Below are 23,886 nucleotides of genomic sequence, written 5' to 3'. Positions count from 1 at the left end.
TCCATATATTCTACCTTTTAAAAGGTTTCTTGAACACCTTCATATTTTTGCCTTTCTTGCACGCTATAGACATTGGTCATGTCTGCTTTCGTTTTAGAGATTTAGAGGCTACAATTCCTTTCCAGAATGATAATAAGAAGAAACATGACAAAACTAATAGGTCTTTTCAACTAAGAAAATTAAATCAAGTCATTATATGCACTTTTAAATGTGCTAAACAAACAATTCAATACATCTTAAAAAATAATTTGTTATTGAAATTCAGTGCTCATACAAAACCCTCAAAATGATCTTCATTAACTAACATATAATTAATCTGCCTGCAGGACTAAAGAGATAACAGTAAATTACATAATTGGAATAACTTTTTCTATTTTTAAGAAATAAAACAAGAAGAATGAATACTTACACAGACTACAGTTGGCTATGTCTGTATTGCCACCAGCAACAGTAGTATAGTTAACTGGACACGACGCACACTGCAGGAATTTCATTGTCTCATTTCCATTGTTCCATGTTCCCTTATCACAGGGTTCACACTGGTCAGTGACATTGTTATATTGCTGGCCTGCACTACACACACCTAAACGCACAAACAATATGCAACATTTCTCAAAAAGTTTAATTAGATAAGGATACATCAAGAATGATGAAGCTTTTATTCAAAGCTTACCATGACAGCAGAAGAAATATTTATAAGTTTGATTTCAAGTAAATTCAATGATTTTAAAACCTTAAAAAAATACTGTATTTACCAGGTATTCACAGACAGAATTTTTGATAAAAATACTTATCATACCAGACCATTAAATAAAATTATACTGCAACTCACAGCTGGTTGTAAGGAAGTTACTTACGGACACAACTGGCTTCAGAGGTTTGTCCATCTTCTAATGTAGCCTTATTTGAAGAACAGTCGATACATTTCACAGCAGAGTTTGGATACATTATGGGTTGGTAGGTGTTTTTAGGACAGGAAGCACAATTACCATTGGAGTTGACAACCTCTCCAGCTTGACACTTATCTGAAGGTAAAATAAAAACAATGAATAATTATATATTAATAAATAGGCCAATGTAATCATTCCTAAGAACATCTCAATCTCATACCATTAAGCTGTCATCCCATGCCAATAATATTACCAAAGTTATAATGAATTCCAATAGAAATCAAACGAATGATAGTCAAAAATGTGATTTCCCTATGTATATGGTTAAAAGTTTACCCCATCAACAGGGGCAAAAGTGAGACCCAAGGGTCATGAAATTCACAACTTTAGTAAAACACCTTAAGATCCTTCCATCTATGAAGGGTATTTGATTCTTCCTTATTAGGATATGGACAAGAAGATTTTTGGAATTTCAGTTAATTTCAGCCTTTTTCGCCCGCCCATCAGCCTCTAGAGGTCAGTCAGGGCTAACATGTGCATATCATCAAACTGTCATTCTGAATGAAATCCAATACAAATCCAACAAATAATAGTCAAAAATGAGATTTCCCTATATAAACCCCCAGGGGCAAACGTGAGGCCCCTGGGTCATGAAATTCACAATTTTGGTAAAGCACCCTAAGACCCTTCCATCTATGAAGAGCGTTTGATTCGAACATATCTGAGAGTAAAGAAAAATTACTGAAATCTTAGTCAATTTGACCATTTTTGGCCCCACCCCTCAGGCCCCTCAGGGGTAGGGACCATATAATTAACAGTTTTGGTTGACCTTTGGCCATAGAACCTTCCAACCAAATTTCATTGAATTTGGGTCTGCGGTTTTGGAGAAAAAGTTGAAAATGTAAATTGATTACAGATGCAAGACCAACAAAAGGCGATTAGAATAGGTCACTTGAGACTTCGTCTCAGGTGACCTAACAAAAACAAAGACAAGTCTATAATCCTTTAATTAATTCACTGTATAGAATAGAAGAGTACCGTTGCAAAAACTGAGCTGCTAAGACCTCCCATCGGTTGCTATGACTACTCAGTGTGTCAAGCGAGCTAGCTGTTCACCTGTTGACACGGGTAACTGACCAAGACTAATCGTCTGGATTACTGCGACAATTTTACTAATGAAATAATATTCCGTTCCCAAAATCAAGTTCCGGATTCAGAATCTGAATGTCCAGACTGGTGAGTATAAATAATGTTCCGGAAATCCTTTCCTGGACATTTTCGTCCGAATTGTGAGATTTCCCGACTATCGGCATCCGGATTATCATGGGTCCACTGCACATAATCAGTGGCAAGAATAGTGGGTACTGAAGGCCTGGTGGTTATCTTGGATTTTAGACTGACTTGAAAAATAACAATACATGGTCAGGGCCATCTAAGGATCATTGTAGTCAAAGTTGATTTGAAGTTTGAAATAGGTGTTGTTCAGGAAAACCATCATTTTGCAATCATGCTACAAAATGACCACTGTATCTATTATTTTATGAAGCCAAAAATTAACAATACTTTACTAAAGCAACACCAACTTGATAAGTAGTTCTTCGGAAATTGAAATTTTAAATTGGGAGCAAGAGGTAAGTTTTTTTTTAATTTTATTTTATTTATAATCTTCCACATATTAGGAGCGAGCGGTATAAAATATGGTTAAAATATTGATTTGTTTCTCAAAAAAACAATTTATTTTTACATAAACATAACAATTATAAACTAAAACACGTACCATGAATGCTATAAGACTGTATAATGCATATCTTCAGAAAGAGATAAAAAGAGTCCACAAAAACCAGAAAGCATTTCCGTTTGAAGTTATTATGTGAAATCTTTCGTGTCCCTGTCCAAATCGCGAGTGGTAAATCTGACAAACTACTTATCAAATTGGAGCAGCCTTAGCATCCCTACTAATTTTTAGTTCAATGGCACCTGTAAAACTTGATATAAAATGTGTTTTTCAAGTACAGAGGTGTATAAATTCACAAGCCATATGTCTGGGGCTCCAAAAATTTCAGCTTGGGCTAGTGAAAAATACCGACATATACTAGCCAAGGGCTTCATGGAGTCATTTGTGCAAAATTCATCAAGCAAGACCTCATGTTATCACAATGATTATGATAGCTTTTCACATCTATGATAACTTATTAAGGACAGGTTTAGACTGAATTTTCCCTATAAGGTCCCACACCTTTGGCCCGAAGGGAGCCACGTTATATCTCCTTCGCCAAATAATGCTCCAGGCCAAATTTCATTAAAATACATTCTGAACCAGTAGCAATTCAAGTTATGAACCTTTATTTCCTGTGTTAGGCTCCCCCTCCCCCCCCCCCCCCCCCCAGCCCCAAGGGAGCCACATCCTCCATTTATACAACATAAGATCTCCTTTGCCCAATAATTCTCAAGGCCAAATTTCCACAAAATTCATTCCGACATTCAGGACAAGAAGGGATTTAAAGGGAAAAGTTGACAAGACTAATGGCAGGTCATGACAAAGCTAACCAGCCTTTTGGGCCAGGAGAGTTTAAAAAGAAGCTTTAACAAGAGGCCCAGAGGGCCTGTATTGCTCACTTGGTTTCATGAGATATGAAACAAGAACTATGCTGAAGTATATATTTGTCACTGGTATTGCTATGTCAATATATCATCAGCATTTTATATGGGTACATGAACATTGGTTTTGTTGTAATTCTAAAAAATGTCAATTTAGCGAAATTGATCCCTTTTGGCCTCGCCCCTCAGCCCCCCGGGGGGTCAGCCCCACCATTTGTACAATTTTGAATCATGACCCCAAGGGGGTGCTACCAGGCAAATATGAGCAATATCCATTGCTCAGTTTCAGAGGAGAAGTCGTTTATATCAATATAGCTAAATTGACCCCTTTTCGCCCCGCCCCAGAGGCCCCCAGGGGGTCAGCCCCATCATTTGTACAATTTTGAGTCCCCTACCCATAAGGATGTTTCTGAACAAATTTGGTGAAATTCTGATCAGCGGTTATGAAGAAGAAGTCAAATAAGATAATTGTTGACGGACAGACGACGGACACCACGGTATGGCATAAGCTCACCTTGGTCCTTCGGACCAGGTGAACAAAAATTGTGTAATTAGATGTAGTATAACCCTTTGTAGGCATATAATGAATTTGATTTTTACAGGGCAGGTAATGTCTATAGTGTACAAATAATGTCTATGCAGAACAAACAATGTCTATACAGGACAGGTAACCTCTATACAGGACAGGTAACCTCTATACAGGACTGGTAACGTCTATACAGGTTTGGTAAAGTCTATACAGGACAGGTAATGTCTATACAGGACAGGGTAATGTCTATACAGGACCATATGAATTTGATTTTTACAGGGCAGGTAATGTCTATAGTGTACAAATAATGTCTATGCAGAACAAACAATGTCTATACAGGACAGGTAACCTCTATACAGGACAGGTAACCTCTATACAGGACTGGTAACGTCTATACAGGTTTGGTAAAGTCTATACAGGACAGGTAATGTCTATACAGGACAGGTAATGTCTATACAGTACAGGTAATGTCTCTACAGGACAGGTAATGTCTATACAGGACAGGTAACCTCTATACAGGACAGGTAATGTCTATACAGGACAGGTAATGTCTATACAGTACAGGTAATGTCTCTACAGGACAGGTAACGTCTATACAGGACAGCTAGGTAACCTCTATACAGGACAGGTAACCTCTATACAGGACAGGTAACCTCTATACAGGACAGGTAACCTCTATACAGGACAGGTAACCTCTATACAGGACAGGGAACATATATACTGGACAGGTTACCTCTATACAGGACAAGTAAGGTCTATACAGGACAGGTAACGTTTTAACAGGACAGGTAACATCTATACAGGACAGGTAACGTCTATACAGGACAGGTAACGTCTATACAGGACAGGTAACGTCTATACAGGACAGGTAATGTCTATACAGTACAGGTAATGTCTATACAGGACAGGTAAGGTCTATACAGGACAGGTAACGTCTATACAGGACAGGTAACGTCTATATAGGACAGGTAATGTCTATACAGTACAGGTAATGTCTATACAGGACAGGTAAGGTCTATACAGGACAGGTAACGTCTATACAGGACAGGTAATGTCTATACAGGACAGGTAATGTCTATACAGGACAGGTAACCTCTATACAGGACAGGTAACGTCTATACAGGACAGGTAATGTCTATACAGTACAGGTAATGTCTATACAGGACAGGTAACGTCTATACAGGACAGGTAACCTCTATACAGGACAGGTAACCTCTATACAGGACAGGTAACCTCTATACAGGACAGGGAACATATATACTGGACAGGTTACCTCTATACAGGACAAGTAAGGTCTATACAGGACAGGTAATGTCTATACAGGACAGGTAAGGTCTATACAGGACAGGTAACGTCTATACAGGACAGGTAATGTCTATACAGTACAGGTAACGTCTATACAGGACAGGTAATGTCTATACAGTACAGGTAACGTCTATACAGGACAAGTAAGGTCTATACAGGACAGGTAATGTCTATACAGGACAGGTAACCTCTATACAGGACAGGTAACGTCTATACAGGACAGGTCACGTCTATACAGGACAGGTAACCTCTATACAGGACAGGTAATGTCTATACAGTACAGGTAATGTCTATACAGGACAGGTTACCTCTATACAGGACAGGGAACATATATACTGGACAGGTTACCTCTATACAGGACAGGTTACCTCTATACAGGACAAGTAAGGTCTATACAGGACAGGTAATGTCTATACAGGACAGGCAACCTCTATACAGGACAAGTAAGGTCTATATAGGACAGGTAACGTCTATACAGGACAGGTAACGTCTATACAGGACAGGTAATGTCTATACAGGACAAGTAAGGTCTATACAGGACAGATAACCTCTATACAGGACAGGTAATGTCTATACAGGACAGGTAACGTCTATACAGGACAGGTAACCTCTATACAGGACAGGTAACGTCTATACAGTACAGGTCACGTCTATACAGGACAGGTAACATCTATACAGGACAGGTAACCTCTATACAGGACAGGGAACATATATACTGGACAGGTTACCTCTATACAGGACAAGTAAGGTCTATACAGGACAGGTAATGTCTATACAGTACAGGTCACGTCTATACAGTACAGGTAATGTCTATACAGGACAGGTAACGTCTATACAGTACAGGTAATGTCTATACAGGACAGGTTACCTCTATACAGGACAGGTAACGTCTATACAGGACAGGTAACCTCTATACAGGACAGGTAACCTCTATACAGGACAGGTAATGTCTATACAGTACAGGTAATGTCTATACAGGACAGGTTACCTCTATACAGGACAGGGAACATATATACTGGACAGGTTACCTCTATACAGGACAAGTAAGGTCTATACAGGACAGGTAACGTTTTAACAGGACAGGTAACATCTATACAGGACAGGTAACCTCTATACAGGACAGGTAACCTCTATACAGGACAGGTAACCTCTATACAGGACAGGTTACCTCTATACAGGACAGGTAATGTCTATACAGGACAGGTAACCTCTATACAGGACAGGTAACCTCTATACAGGACAGGTAACCTCTATACAGGACAGGTAACGTCTATACAGGACAGGTAACGTCTATACAGGACAGGTCACGTCTATACAGGACAGGTAACGTCTATACAGGACAGGTAACCTCTATACAGGACAGGTAATGTCTATACAGGACAGGTAACCTCTATACAGGACAGGGAACATATATACTGGACAGGTTACCTCTATACAGGACAAGTAAGGTCTATACAGGACAGGTAACGTTTTAACAGGACAGGTAACCTCTATACAGGACAGGTAACCTCTATACAGGACAGGTAACCTCTATACAGGACAGGTAACCTCTATACAGGACAGGTAACCTCTATACAGGACAGGTTACCTCTATACAGGACTGGTAAGGTCTATACAGGACAGGTAATGTCTATACAGGACAGGTAACGTCTATACAGGACAGGGAACGTCTATACAGGACAGGTAACATATATACAGGACAGGTAACCTCTATACAGGACAGTAACGTATATACAGGACAGGTAATGTATATACAGGACAGGTAACCTATATACAGGACAGGTAATGTCTATACAGGACAGGTAACGTCTATACAGGACAGGTAACCTCTATACAGGACAGGTAATGTATATACAGGACAAGTTATGTCTATAACAGTTGATTGTTAAGTAGAACACATGTACCTACCTATAGAACAGTTAAAGCTACTAATGCTGCCTTCTCCTTCTGTAGTCCTGCCAGTGGTACAATTTTCACATGAAGTGAAGTACTTGGTACGGTCCTCAATTGAGCGATACATTCCCCGTTTGCAAGGCACACAAATACCTTCATCATTAAACTCAGTTCCAGCTTGTGTACAATAAGCTAAAATGTAAAACCAATGAAAACATATCAGAATTAACACAGAGGCAAAATAAAGGTTTAAGTGTATTAGCCATGAAATTTACAAAGACATTCAAATATATTATACATCTACTATTCTAAATTCAACGAGACTAGGTACAGCAAATTTACAGACAGAAATACTGTATACATATAGTCTGATCTTGGCATACAGGTAAATGTGTGAATACATTTTATATCTAAATACAGTTAGACGATTGAATGTTTATACAGTGAATGTCGGACATTATATAAAGGTACACAAGTAAATATGTCTGGTATTTACGTAAAGGTACTCAAGTGAATGTCGGACATTTACATAAAAGTACACAAGTAAGTATGTCTGATATTTATGTAAAGGTATGCGAGTGATTATGTAGGATATTTACATAAAGGAAGACGAGTAGATGTGATTGAAAAATTAAGTCAGATATTTACTAACAAGTACAGGAGTACAATATGTCTGGTATTTACTTACAGGTACACAAGTGATTACTTTAGATATTTACATACAGGTACACAAGTGATTACTTTAGATATTTACATACAGGTACACAAGTGATTACTTTAGATATTTACATACAGGTACACAAGTGATTACTTTAGATATTTACATACAGGAACGTGAGTGAATATGTCTGATATTTACATAAAGGTACACGAGAGAACATGTACATGATATTTACAAATGAGAACATGAGATACTCACCTTTACATTCAGATTTATTGGTGGACCCCATGTTGTCAGTGGCTTCATTGGTCAGGCAAGGTTTACACCTGTCCATAGATGTTGGGATGTCAATATCCTGGTAGGTATCATACGGACAAGTGACACAGTACCCACTCATGTTTAGTTCCTTTCCTTTAGGACAAATTTCTGAGCAAAGAAAAACAAAATTAAAATAAACAAAATCTCTCAATTGACCTTTGACCATAAGGCCTGAACACGAAATAATTGTAAAATCAGCATTCATTTGACCGTTCCCATCTTAGTAACGGCACTGCAGTGCATGCAGTGCATAATGGAAATATCTTCAATAGAAGTTATGGCCACAACAAGAAATTATTGCATTTCTTGCGTCATAACCAAGCTGTTTTTCTATGGCTTTCAATGGCTATCTATGGCGTCAAAAAGATTTGAATCTCAGCTTAACATCAATTTTTTTTTACACGTACTTCTCAAGAAATTTTTTGTGCATATTTTCATCACTCAAAATGTCATGAAAATCATCTGAATGGCTGGAATGTCTTTCTGTTCCAAAGATTTTACCAGTCCAAAAAAATAACACTTTGTTAATTGCCCTTCCTTCACATCCCCACCAATTTCCAGCTCAATGGCACCAGTGGAGCATGAGGAGAGGTTTAAAATGTGTTTTTCAAAATGTCAGTCATCTTCGATTTCATAAGTTAGAGCAGAATCGTAGGGGTGGAACATAAGAAGTTTAAAATGGGTGTTGTTTAGGAAAACCATAATTGTGCAATCATGTTTCAAAATGGCTACCATGGCTACCGTGGCAAGGTTTTTATGGGGCTGCAAAATAACAACACTTTGTTCACTCCCTTCCTTAATATTACTTCCAATTTTTGGTTCAATGGCACCTATACAAATGGAGCAGTTTAAATGTGTTTATCAAGATGGAGGGGTGTAGTTTAAGGACAGTGCACAAAGACAGACCAAGCACAATAACCTTATGACCCTTCTTTTCACCTTTTACTTTTGATCTCATTTTCATTTTCTTTTTTCATCACCTGAAGTTGGCATCATGGGCAGATGTGTAGAACTACTTACCTATAGAACAGTTGAAATCCCCAGTGTTGCCTTCACCCTCTGTAGTCCAGCCACTACTACAGTTCATACATGGTGAGAAGGTTGTGCTGTGGTCATCGACAGAGCGATAAGTTCCCCGTAGACAGGATTTGCAAGTACCCTCTCCAATATCGTAAGTACCAGCAGTCGGACAATACACTATAGTTTGAAAATGAATTCAAAAAGATAAGAAATTGCAAAAACCCTAATGAACAACAAGAATTTGATAAATTACAGCTCCCCCCCCCCCCCCCCCCCCCCCCCCCTCCCTCCTCAATCGGATGTGAAATCATATGCAAAGTATGCACAAATGATCAACACATACAGGATCTAATTCTATACTCCTGACCTTTGTGACAGTTTGATTATAAGACTCTTTCATATGTGTATATGTAGGATAGGGACATTCCACCCGAGGGGTCACAAAATGTGGTGAAACCCGAGGCTTGCCGAGGGTTTTACCACATTTTGTGATCCCGAGGGTGGAATATCCCTATCCTACATACACACATAATGAAAGAGTCTTTTTCTCTCATATCATTACCGAATTTCTGGCGAAAGTGTCCCTCAGCCATCCATTTTCTTCAATTTTTTAATTTCTTTATTTGACGTTTTTACTAAATATACTTATGATATTCTGAAAGATCATACCCTATTTTTAGCAAACAATGTTTGCACACAAATTTCATTCATTTTGTGGTTAAGTTATGAACGAATGAACAATTCGCCGATAAAAATTACCGTAACTTGACCGACTTTTACGTGGCCGTGATCAAATTGTCAACATCCGAGAAAAAGAAGTTCTATCAACAATACTGAAAGCCAACGCTGAAATGAGTTTCCCAACTTCACATATAATTTGATTTTCACCTCGACATATTTAATCATTTCACAGAACACACTGTACTTTTAAATGTCAAGTCAATTTTTTTTTTATAAAATACTACGTCACTGCATGACGTCACGACTGTCATTGGAATTCCATTCATAGTTCAATGAGAGTGATGTCGATCTCGATCGCCATGACGCGGCGATGTTTCGTGGCTGGTAATTTTAAATTCACTGTGATTTTGGCAACTTCGTGTGTGAACCAGCGAACAGTGACTCTATACGAGTATTCGATCTTTTCTGTGACATAGGATTATATGTGTTTAACCGGTTGTCTTGATGGAATGACGAAGGTAGGTCAGTCGATAGGCTAACGATGATCATATTGAAAGGGTAGGATGGCAGTTAGTTTTCATGGTTACTCTACACAAATATAGACTCTGAGTTACAATTGAAATAAATATTTTTTATATGAACATCGAGGGGTGTCATTTTTACCGAATGTTCGTTCATTTAAGAGCCAATTCCCAACTTCCAAATACACAGGTTACTGAGTAGGCCTAACAGCTACTGACAGTACCGTAGAGTAAACAAATTCCAGGGCCCCCTGCTGACGCAAACGGAACCATTTCATAGGTTGTGACGTTTGACATTTTCTTTTTTATATTTTTTATGTATGGCTTTTATTTTACTTCCTGTCATTGCCAGGTGATTGTGTGTGTTTACATGTTTTTAATGACAAATGACAAATCTGTCGGGTAGGCAAGTCTGTATTGTACTGTAACTGTTACAACAGGCCTGTAGGCGTAGTCTAACTGTTTGTTACAGTAACGGAGTTATATGTTCGCTCAGATGAAATGTCTAATCGTTTAACCGTGTAGCCCTATTGATTTACTGCTGATATGATATATATTTATCTAAGAATGTATGTATTTTTATAGTTAAGTCCAACGTTTCAAAACCGATACCGACGATAAGGACTGTCGGATGTGAACACAAGCAGACGACGTTGTGAGAATTGTCCCCCTTGAATGCAGATTAATCCGCGCGCGTGAAATGCTATGTAAGATAGATTTATCTTACATGGGCAAACTCTATCCAACATGGCGAGATATGGGAGAAATACCTATCCTAATCAAGTTCGACTCAATAATGTTTTTGTAAACAAAAACACATGTTTCCCCTTCTCCCTTACTAGGCATTGATTTATTTTTGTACTCAATTGACCTTTGACCTAGGTCAAGATCATTATAGCTATATAGTGCACTTTATCAGCAGGGTGATATTACAATGTCTTAACCAGTTTAAATGTTATTGGCAGATAAGTGATGATTATAAAAATATGTACTTTGACCTTGAGAGTCAGGTTTTAAACTTTAAAGTCCAGATTCCCAGGATACCTAATTTCCAGAATTGAGAATTGCTGGTGGACTATAAATTCTGTATGATATTCTGTAAATAAAGGCCGTGTTGAAACGTCCACTACGTGATCTAACTTTATACCATATTTGGTAAAGTTGCACGGTTTTATACTTTCTGAGCAACAGATCTGAACAGGACATTAAACAGGCATGCTTGGTATTGCTAAAGAAATACATGTCCCCTATCTGCCCTTGCTGAAAATGGTAAGTGACCTTGACCTTGACCCAAAAACCCTGTAGCTACTCATACTGATGTTAGATACTAACATTCACCGAATATACCTTGAAGCATAGTTGTGACAAATGTAGAAAACTGAGTAGACAGAAGGACAGGCAGACAGATGGATGGATAGATGGATGGGGAGAAACCTGCAGCTTCATCGGTAGGGGGCTAATAATACAAAACCCATCCCAAGATATCAATGGTGGAAAAATTGCTAATAGTTCACCCATGACTTACTGCAAGATTACTGCTTCCAGTTTCAGTGTGTAAATGAATAAAGTGTTATACTTACAGCGGCAGTCATCATAGCTGGTCGACTTCATGTTCTCTGTGGCTCTGCTTGTGCCACAGCTCGTACATTTCTGATATGAAGTTGGCATATATTTATCCTGGAATGTGTTGTAGGGACAGTCAACACAAACATCACCACTGCTATTTAGCTCCTGACCTTTGTCACAGATAACTGTCAATATAAAATAAACATGAGCATGGTAAACTGCAACACACCAGCGTATTAGGCCAAGACTTGAAGACAAGAGACCCAATGGGTATTTGATTTATTGTAACACAGGAAATACAATGAATAGAAACAAAAATAGATACTCAAATGTTTAAAGGAATTTGTTTGCAGTTTGATAAATAAATCAATCTTATCATAAGTAGATATCACCTAAGATCTATGAACCGTATAAAGTAAATGACTATCTAGTATTAACTTGTTAATATTTTATATTGGCAGTTTACAGTAAAACATGCTTATAATAAATCTCTAGGACCAAGATGTAGTAAGGATCTGGATAACAGGCAACTGAGGGATTTTAAAAGGAGTGTTGGATGAAATAGGTATACCTAATGTGTTCTTTGATTGAATTCTCGACTCACTTAACTACATACCACAATTCTTCAATTTATGGGGACTAGCAAACTACATCACTTAATTAAGTTGATGTGTTTTTAGCAGTTTATTTGGCTGCCATGTTTAACTCTTGGCCAATTGCTTCCAGTAAAATTGTAAAATTGCTCGCCATCTATTACTTTGCATTAATATAATTTACAAGTGCAGAAAATATCTAAATAATATCATCGACCATAATTGCTCCAAGTAATATTTGGCGGACTATTTATTTTTCATTTAAAGGGACATCACGGTAAAAACGTTGTTATTTTCATTGAATGTACGTGTTTTGTTACTTTCCAGTTATGTTTCTGTGCTATCCCAATATTCAGAGTCGATCCCTATGTCCAGATTGACCACTCGATTTAGTTGGGAATCCCCCTCTAAATTTAGCACGGAAATTATTTTTAAATCATCAAGTGACTGTTTTGAAATCGAGGCATTTTCATTTGTAAACACAAACACCCAATAGCATACAAGTCTGTACATATTCCGGCACAAATATTTATATGTATAAAAGTGTAAACACTGTACATATAGTTTGATAGAGAAAGAAAAATACTAGTTTACAGCCATGAATATGTTAGAAGTGTGTTTTATTGCATAATGACCTTACCAATGGAACAGTTGTTGATAAGTGTTGAGCCAGTTAGCTCCGTAGTTTTATTGGTAGGGCATTGCTGACAGGAATTAAAAATATCTGGGTGTTCCCCAGTATGGTAGTAACTTCTATTGCAAGGTGTACAAAGCCTTTCTCCAGTGACTTCTTCTCCTGCTCCACAAACGACTGAAAAACAAAGACCTTGGATGAGTAACTAACCCAAACAGTCTTCCAGGCTCTCAACAAAACGTGGAATATTATTCTAATGTCACGATCCCAATCATGTGTCAGGGACTTGCCTACAGTAGAATCTGGTTCCGTTAGAAGGACCCATTCCCCTAAAGAAAATCTTGTGAAAATTCTCAATTTGCCACTGAAAATTCCCAAAATAAAGATCAACTTTTTCAAGATTGACGTGAAAAGACCTAAGGCAATTTTGAACAAGAGGGTCTGCATCGCTCACCTGGTTAAATTGAGCAAATTTCAAAATAATGTTCATGATTCATTTATTGATAGCTTTATTTGTTGATGTCTAACAATGCTCTATGTATGATGATGGGGTGAGAATCTCAACTGCTTCAAAGATATAACCAAGAAACGAAATCAAGACTCAACAAAACTGTGTTTAATATATGTGGTATAGGGGGTGGGTACGGTATCTCAATAGTATCAAAAATACAAGAAGTCCTTCATAGCAATGTAGTCAAATTGCTCCCTTTTGCCCCACCCCTCAGGCCCCTAAGGGTTCAGCACCATCATTTGTACAATTTTGAATCCCCATCTCATAACGATGCTACGTTGTACCAGACAAATATGAGTGTATATCCATTGCTTAGTTCAAGAAAAGAAGTTGTTTACAACAATTAAGCCAAATTGACCACTTTTAGCATCGCCCCTCAGGCCTCTAGGAGGTCAGCCCCATAATTTCTACAATTTTTAATCCCCACCCCATAATGAGTCAAATTTTGTTCAATTCCGATCAGCGGTTATAAAGAAGAAGTCAATTGTTGATGGACGGACAGACGGATGACAGACCCAAAGTATGGCATAAGCTCGCCTTGGTCTTTCGGACCCAATGGCCCCCTTTTTCAGAAATCTAAAATGAATACTGATGTTTGGAGTATAGTGTTTACATGTGTGATGCTTATACCACAATTTCCCTGTTATAAAGTAATTCACAACAAGTTACTGATTGTAATGGGGACCATTACAAATGTCCCCCAAACACCCCACCAATGTGTTCGGTATCCCTCATAACCTATCTATACCACTTTTCACTTTAATCTGACAATTTCTTAATTTCGACCAATCACAGGTCTCCATTTCATTACTGTGACAACCAAACTTTCTGAAAATGTTACCATGTTATTCAGCATCCCTAAAAACCCTTATGTGCCGAAATTGTAGACCGAAATCCAAAAATGGAAATTGGCTCTGGCTGCCATCTTGGACTTTCAATCTCGAAAAAAAAAATTGTGCAACCTGCCCCCATACAATAAGTCTAGATGTATGTAGTATGATCTCAAACAAAACACAATTCATGTACTCAATACATTTTTTCTTTGGAAATATTCACATCTAGAAATAGGTAAAATATACTTATTTTACTAGAATTACATGTTATCAAGAAACATACATTAGATATACTTATCAAGAATTCATTTAGATTACCATTTTGGACTCGCATATCAATTTAATATTTGAAAAAAAGAAAAAATACTTACAAATACACTGTGCAGAATTATTGGATCCCATGGACATTGTGGACTCTGAATCTGAACATTTTTTACAATTCTCCTTGAAATCCTCGTCCTGGTAATAACCATAAGGACAGTCCTCACAAAAATTTGACGCATTTCGGAAAGTTCCATTGTAACAAATCCCTACAAATAGCAACAATGCATGTATATAACAGGAGGCCACAGATGATCAGGTATCAACTATACAGGTATATAACAGGAGGCCACGGATGATCAGGTATCAACCATACAGGTATATAACAGGAGGCCAGGGATGATCAGGTATCAACCATACAGGTATATAACAGGAGGCCACAGATGATCAGGTATCAACCATACAGGTATATAACAGGAGGCCACGGATGATCAGGTATCAACCATACATGTATATAACAGGAGGCCACGGATGATCAGGTATCAACCATACAGGTATATAACAGGAGGCCACAGATGATCAGGTATCAGCCATACAGGTATATAACAGGAGGCCACGGATGATCAGGTATCAACCATACAGGTATAGAACAGGAGGCCATGTATGATCAGGTATCAACCATACAGGTATATAACAGGAGGCCACGGATGATCAGGTATCAACCATACAGGTACAGAATATAACAGGAGGCCACGGATGACCAGGTATCAACCATACAGGTATATAACAGGAGGCCACGGATGATCAGGTATCAACCATACAGGTATACAACAGGAGGCCACAGATGATCAGGTATCAACTATACAGGTATATAACAGGAGGCCACGGATGATCAGGTATCAACCATACAGGTATATAACAGGAGGTCACGGATGATCAGGTATCAACCATATAGATACATAACAGGAGGCCACGGATGATCAGGTATCAACCATACAGGTATATAACAGGAGGCCACGGATGATCAGGTATCAACCATACAGGTATATAACAGGAGGCCACGGATGATCAGGTATCAACCATACAGGTATATAACAGGAGGCCACGGATGATCAGGTATCAGTTTGGTTTGGTTTATTTTGTTTAACGTCCTATTAACAGCTAAGGTCATTTAAGGACGGCCTCCCGTGCGTGCGACATGTATGCGTGTGGTGAGTGCGTATGTGTGTTTTGGGAGGCTGCGGTATGTTCGTGTTAAGTCTCCTTGTGATAGGCCGGAACTTTTGCCGATTTATAGTGCTACCTCACTAAAGCATACTGCCGAAGACACCCAGCAGCACACCCCACCCGGTCACATTATACTGACAACGGGCGAACCAGTCGTCCCACTCCTAATATGCTGAGCGCTAAGCAGGAGTAGAAACTACCATTTTTAAAGACTCTGGTATGTCTCGGCCAGGGGACAGAACCCAAAGCCTTCCTCACAGCGGCGAACGCTCAACTGAAGGCCAAAAGTGAGACATTGCCAAGGGAGACATTAGGAAGAAGAAAGTTGTTCAGAAAGAAGAGAAAAGATAAGATCCCAAATTCAGTCGCCTCTTACGATCATGCAATGGGGGCAGCAGGTACAATTCTTACGCCCTACCTGCAGGGAAGTCAGGTATCAGCCATACATGTATATAACAGTGGCCTCCTGTTATATTTATATTCAGGTATCAGCCATACATGTATATAACAGGAGGCCACGGATGATCAGGTATCAACCATACAGGTATATAACAGGAGGCCACGGATGATCAGGTATCAGCCATACATGTATATAACAGGAGGCCACGGATGATCAGGTATCAGCCATACAGGTATATAACAGGAGGTCACGGATGATCAGGTATCAACCATACATGTATATAACAGGAGGCCACGGATGATCAGGTATCAACCAAACAGGTATATAACAGGAGGCCACGGATGATCAGGTATCAATCATACATGTATATAACAGGAGGCCACGGATGTAACATGAATTTGATTCACATGTCAACATTGTAGTTAAAAATTTAATATCTATTCCATTACATTCTAGGTCCATAAAGGTAACTAATACAAACACTAATTACTAGCCATAAGAAGATAAACAAACATGCACAATCAATTGTAAGATATATGTTCAATAAGAAAGGTAAACTAAACTGTTTTCGTTTTTAAGTACGTGTATGAGCATTTTGATGTTATAATGCAGTAAAACTGTTCTGATTTAAAGTCTGTCTTTAATGGATTGTTACTTTTTTGTGGTTTACTTGCTACAAGAATTTATGCATGATATTATCCTGAAATTTGCTGTACATGTGAATGATCCCTATAGATCTTTCTTTATGTACCTATATTTCTATTTATCTATAAAGAGTCCCAAGACTATACATACTGACAGAACATCCAGATGCATCAGGAGTGGCCACACCCTCAGTGGTAAATCCGTCATCACAAGGTACACACTTTACAGCCAATTGAATACGGTACGTTCCTTTAGGACAGGCGACACATTGCTGATTGCTCTGAATTCTCTCATATCCTACTGGACAGTCATCTGTAAAAAAAACATCAGTAGTTTTTTTTAGCTTTATTCTTTCTGTCATTAGCCACTCTGTAAGTGTCACGGTCATAATAAGTACAGTCAAACCTGTCTATAATGGACACCCAAGGGACAGATAAAAAGTATCCTTTATAGACAGGTGTCCTTTATACAGAGGTTAACTATATAGTAAATGGGAAGGAGTGGGTCTGATGAGTCTGTCCTCTATAGGCAAGTGTCCTTTATATAGAGGTGTCCTTTATAACAGGTTTGACTGTACAATGCATTATAGTATTTCTTCCCCGGACCTTGACTACAATATAACTGTACATTTTAAGGTGGTCAGCATTGTCATTCAACATCAAAAGAGTAAATTAGCAACTCACCATTACAGTCATCCAGTGAATCTGATCCAATACCAGTGGTAAGTTTGTCAATTGGACAAAAATTACAGTAGTTCCTGCCATAGTGTTCTTGGTAGAAGTCCTTTGCGCATGGTTCACAGTTGCTTGTTGTCTCATTGTAAAAGTTACCAGCAGTGCAATTGTCTAAATAAGAAAAACAAAAGTGGAATTAGTCGAGAATATTCTTCATACTTCTAAAAGTACTCCTCATAACAAATGTCTGAATACAAAGCACATTTTATGGGTATTAAATTGCATTCTTCATATCAAAATTTGAAAAAGTGTAAAAATAGAAAGTTGTTTCAATTAGTTACTTGGCTAAGTAATTGGTTCATTACATACAGACAATTATATTTCACATAAGAGATAACTGACCTTGACCTCTAACCAGAAAGGTCACTTATCCATTCCAATATGATCATTCTGATCCTTTATGTCATCAAAAAATATTTGCAAGTAAAATACTCCATATTTGAACTGAACATTTCACCTAATGACATTACTTTATCCTGTCCTTGATTTTATTCTCAACCTTGACTTTATCCCCTGACCTTGACTTTATCTCCTGACACTGACTTTATCCATCCCCTGTCCTTGACTTTATTCCCCTGACCTTGACTTTATCCCCTGACCCTGACTTTATCCCCTGTCCTTGATTTTATTCCCAACCTTGACTTTATCCCCTTACCTTGACTTTATCGCCTGACCTTGACTTTTATCCCCTGACCTTGATTTTATTTCCAACCCTGACTTTATTCCCTGACAATGACTTTATCCCCTGACCTTGACTTTATCCCCTGACAATGACTTTATCCCCTGACCTTGACTTTATCCCCTGACCTTGACTTTATTCCCTGACAATGACTTTATCCCCTGACCTTGACTTTATCCCCTGACCTTGACTTTATCCCCTGACAATGACTTTATCCCCTGACCTTGACTTTATCTCCTGACACTGACTTTATCCCCTGACTGACTTTATCCCCTAACCTTGATTTTATTCCTGGACCTTGACTTTATCCCCTGACCTTGACTTTATCGCCTGACCTTGATTTTATTTCCAACCCTGACTTTATTCCCTGATAATGACTTTATCCCCCGACCTTGACTTTATCCCCTTACCCTGACTTTATCCCCTGATCTTGACTTTTTGATAAATTAATTCCTCATTTCATTCCTATTAAGTTTGCTTTAATGTAATTACAATATACTTAATCAACAAAATATGGAGATTTCACTTTGATTTCTGTCCTGGTGACTTTGACCTGTTGTCATAAAATTTCTCATTCATCTGCATTGCTTTAAAATATCATTAAAAAATATTCATCATACACCTGACAGATGGATCTACATTTTTGCTGTTATTGGCTGAAGGGATATACACCTTAACATTGTACTTTTAATGCTATTTCTTCTCATCTATATTATTCATTTGTAATTGCAATACAACTTTTTCTGTGTAAGTGTGTTTATATCTTGATGAAAGGGAATACAGCCACATAACAAATTACTATGCCCATACTGTCACTATCATGTACCTCACAAAGCAAATGAAAACGTATGATGTTTTAGCCAATTTATGCAGCATTATCTAATCACATTGCATACCGACACAAAAGGATGAATCAAACGCTCCCTGGATCAGTGTGATGTTATTGCCATTACACGGTTTACATGTGGACATTCCCATTTGGTCCTGGTAGGTGTTCGACGCACATGGCATACATGTCCTTGTACCACTATCAAAGTACTGGCCGACGGAGCATTGAACTAAAACAAAGAAACAAAACTGAATGAGTGTTTAGTATCAAAGCACAGTATGTTAATGATTGGAATGAACAGCCATACTAGTCACTGTATTCTTAATGATTGGAATGAACCATTGGAAACAGCCACATTTACTAGTCTCTACATTCTTGATAAATATAGATTAAACCATAGCAATAAAATTCCCATCTCATGTATACCACACAAACTATCACACTTTATATCCCTTTACTTATACCTACCACACCTGATATCCCATCTGTTGTACCTACCACACTAACTACCACACCTGACATCCCATCTCCTGTACCTACCACACTAACTACCACACCTGACATCCCATCTCCTGTATCTACCACACCAACTACCACACCTGATATCCCATCTCTTGTACCTACCACACCTGACATCCCATCTCCAGTACCTACCACACTAACTACCACAACTGATATCCCATCTCCTGTATCTACCACACTAACTACCACACCTGACATCCCATCTCCTGTATCTACCACACTAACTACCACATCTGACATCCCATCTCCTGTATCTACCACACTAACTACCACACCTGACATCCCATCTCCTGTATCTACCACACTAACTACCACAACTGGTATCCCATCTCCAGTACCTACCACACTAACTAACACACCTTACATCCCATTTGTTGTACCTACCACACTAACTACCACACCTGACATCCCATCTCCTGTATCTACCACACTAACTACCACAACTGATATCCCTTCACCTATACCTACCACACTAACTACCACACCTGACATCCCATCTCCTGTATCTACCACACTAACTACCAGAACTGATATCCCTTCACCTATACCTACCACACTAACTACCACACCTGACATCCCATCTCTTGTACCTACCACACTAACTACCAAATGACATCCTATCTCTTGTACCTACCACACTAACTACCACAACTGATATCCTGCACCTGTATCTACCACACTCACTACCACAACTGATATCCCATCTCCTGTATCTACCACACTAACTACCACAACTGATATCCTGCACCTGTATCTACCACACTAACTACCACACCTGACATCCCATCTCTTGTACCTACCACATTAACTACCACACCTGATATCCCTTCACCTATACCTACCACACTAACTACCACACCTGACATCCCATCTCTTGTACCTACCACACTAACTACCACACCTGAAATCCCATCTCCTGTACCTACCACACTAACTACCACACCTGACATCCCATCTCTTGTACCTACCACACTAACTACCACACCTGACATCCCATCTCTTGTACCTACCACACCTGACATCCCATCTCCTGTACCTACCACACTAACTACCACACCTGACATCCCATCTCCTGTATCTACCACACCAACTACCACACCTGATATCCCATCTCTTGTACCTACCACACCTGACATCCCATCTCCAGTACCTACCACACTAACTACCACAACTGATATCCCATCTCCATTACCTAACACACTAGCTACCACAACTGATATCCCATCCCTTGTACCTACCACACTAGCTACCACAACTGATATCCCTTCACCTATACCTACCACACTAACTACCACAACTGATATCCCATCCCTTGTACCTACCACACTAGCTACCACAACTGATATCCCTTCACCTATACCTACCACACTAACTACCACACCTGACATCCCATCTCCTGTATCTACCACACTAACTACCAGAACTGATATCCCTTCACCTATACCTACCACACTAACTACCACACCTGACATCCCATCTCTTGTACCTACAACACTAACTACCACACCTGAAATCCCATCTCCTGTACCTACCACACTAACTACCACACCTGACATCCCATCTCTTGTACCTACCACACTAACTACCACACCTGACATCCCATCTCTTGTACCTACCACACTAACTACCACACCTGACATCCCATCTCCTATACCTACCACACTAACTACCACACCTGACATCCCATCTCTTGTACCTATCACACTAACTACCAAATGACATCCTATCTCTTGTACCTACCACACTAACTACCACAACTGATTTCCTGCACCTGTATCTACCACACTCACTACCAAAACTGATATCCCATCTCCTGTATCTACCACACTAACTACCACAACTGATATCCTGCACCTGTATCTACCACACCTGATATCCTATCTCCTGTACCTACCACACTAACTACCACAACTGATATCCCATCTCCTGTATCTACCACACTAACTACCACAACTGATATCCTGCACCTGTATCTACCACCTAACTCACCACACCTGACATTCCCATCTCCTGTATCTACACACTAACACCACAACTGATATCCCTTCATAATACCTACCACACGAACTACCACACCTGACATCCCATCTCCTGTATCTACCACACTAACTACCAAAATAAATCCTATCTCTTGTACCTACCACACTAACTACCACACCTGACATCCCATCTCCTGTATCTACCACACTAACTACCAAATGACATCCTATCTGTTGTACCTACCACACTAACTACCACAACTGATATCCTGTCCTGTACCTACCACACTAACTACCACAACTGATATCCCATCTCCATTACCTACCACACTAACTACCACAACTGATATCCTGTCACCTGTACCTACCACACTAACTACCACAACTATTATCTCGTCACCTGTATCTACCAAACTAACTACCACAACTGATATCCCATCTCTTGTATCTCCTACACTAACTACCACATGACATCCTATCACCTGTGCCTACCACATTAACCGGATATAAAATGTTTGTACCGTAAAAAACCAACAAAAAAACCTGATATCCTGTGATCTGTACTTACCACATTAACCTGATATCCTGTCACCTATATCTACCACACTAACTATCTGATATCCTGTTATCTGTACCTATGACAATAAGTGCTACCTGATGTCCTGTCACATCTACCTACTGCACTTACTGCCAGATATCCCGTCACCTGTACATACCACATTAACCTGATTTCCTGTCACCTGTACATACCACATTAACCAGATATCCTGTCACCTGTACATACCACATTAACCTGATATCCTGTTATCTGTACCTATGACAATAACTACAACCCGATATCCTGTCGGCTCTACCTACTACACTTACTACCCGATATCCTGTCTGACAAGTTCTTACCACACTGAGTACCAATGACCTGATAACCATCAGGACATGAGACTGACTCTTCGATAGTAACAGATCCATCACTTAGCCGGAGAACAGCTCCACCGACCTCATTCTACAAGCAAATAGATAACAACATGTTTAATTTTGTTTTACTGGAAAGTACAAATGTAACATGAAAAAAAATTGTATTTAAGTGTATATAAGAACATTTATTTAATGGATTTAGTAGAGAATCAGCAGGGTATATAATATTACAAGTTAACATTGTGACATATGAGACAGTTAACATAAGCAAAGGTTAGGATGCTTGTTAACTATTTATTCACTTTTTCCTATCTAATAGAATAGTCATGGTTTTTAAATTACCTTAAAGTCCAACATATCTGTATTAAAAACTACATAAGTCACAGCTTCAAATGGTTTATAGCTTTCTGCGGGTGGTCCATCAAAAGCCACAGCTAGGACATTGCTAAAACATGACAAGTGTTACTGATAATTTTATTATTTTCATTTATACAAGAATTCAATGTTCACTTTGAAACTATGCATTCCTTTTTATAATATTTTGTTGTTGTTATGACAATACATTGCAAATAATGAATACTGAAAAAATGTTATTGGCAATATTTGTTTTTAATATTTGTAACTCACCAAACCTGTGAGGTAAACTGAACAAAATCTTATAACTACTGGCGCTATATATGTATATCATGTGATGCACATAAGGGTCGAGTGGGAGACACAAAGATATATTTAGAATCTTTATAGGAATTCTCTGCTTTTGTATAGGCCAAGTAACTTAATTATGAACATTCGTGACTCACTCCAATCCTGACAAGGTGAAGCCGACGAGCAGTACTTTTCCAGATGGAGTCATACATCTGAGATTTGTTGATATTGTACAGTCTATACAAATGCCACTGTCCTTAATACTCTTAATCAGTGCTTCATCAAATGCATTCTGATCTACTAAACTGCAAGAGATGACTACGTCGTAGATCAGCTCCACAGCAACTTGTCTTTTATCCAAGTTATTAACTACAATACAACAACAAAAATGTATTATATATGTAACTAAAATTTTATCAGCATGAAAACAACAGTATTGGAAGTTGAAACAATAAATACCTGTGGAATGCCATAGTGTTATATACTATAGTACTACGAAT

General features: G+C 38.7%; 1 protein-coding gene across 1 annotated transcript in view; it reads right to left on the bottom strand.

Annotated features, from left to right (window-relative positions):
- The window catches only part of LOC117327642, a 136,652-nt gene that overhangs the window by 45,912 nt on the left and 66,854 nt on the right, over positions 1-23,886 (bottom strand). Inside the window, exons 30-43 of the mRNA XM_033884710.1 lie at positions 23,542-23,755; positions 23,084-23,186; positions 22,727-22,829; positions 19,396-19,557; positions 17,770-17,931; positions 17,237-17,398; positions 14,925-15,083; positions 13,216-13,386; positions 11,997-12,167; positions 9,215-9,391; positions 8,135-8,302; positions 7,231-7,407; positions 858-1,025; positions 410-583 (exon numbers count right to left, since the gene is read on the bottom strand). Coding sequence (XP_033740601.1) covers positions 410-583; positions 858-1,025; positions 7,231-7,407; positions 8,135-8,302; positions 9,215-9,391; positions 11,997-12,167; positions 13,216-13,386; positions 14,925-15,083; positions 17,237-17,398; positions 17,770-17,931; positions 19,396-19,557; positions 22,727-22,829; positions 23,084-23,186; positions 23,542-23,755 — 2,271 coding nt within the window. The remainder of the gene's footprint in view (positions 1-409; positions 584-857; positions 1,026-7,230; positions 7,408-8,134; positions 8,303-9,214; positions 9,392-11,996; positions 12,168-13,215; positions 13,387-14,924; positions 15,084-17,236; positions 17,399-17,769; positions 17,932-19,395; positions 19,558-22,726; positions 22,830-23,083; positions 23,187-23,541; positions 23,756-23,886) is intronic.

This window comes from Pecten maximus, chromosome 1 (assembly GCF_902652985.1).
Source record: "Pecten maximus chromosome 1, xPecMax1.1, whole genome shotgun sequence".
Lineage (NCBI taxonomy): Eukaryota > Metazoa > Mollusca > Bivalvia > Pectinida > Pectinidae > Pecten > Pecten maximus.
This window is presented reverse-complemented; position numbering and strand designations above follow the sequence as displayed.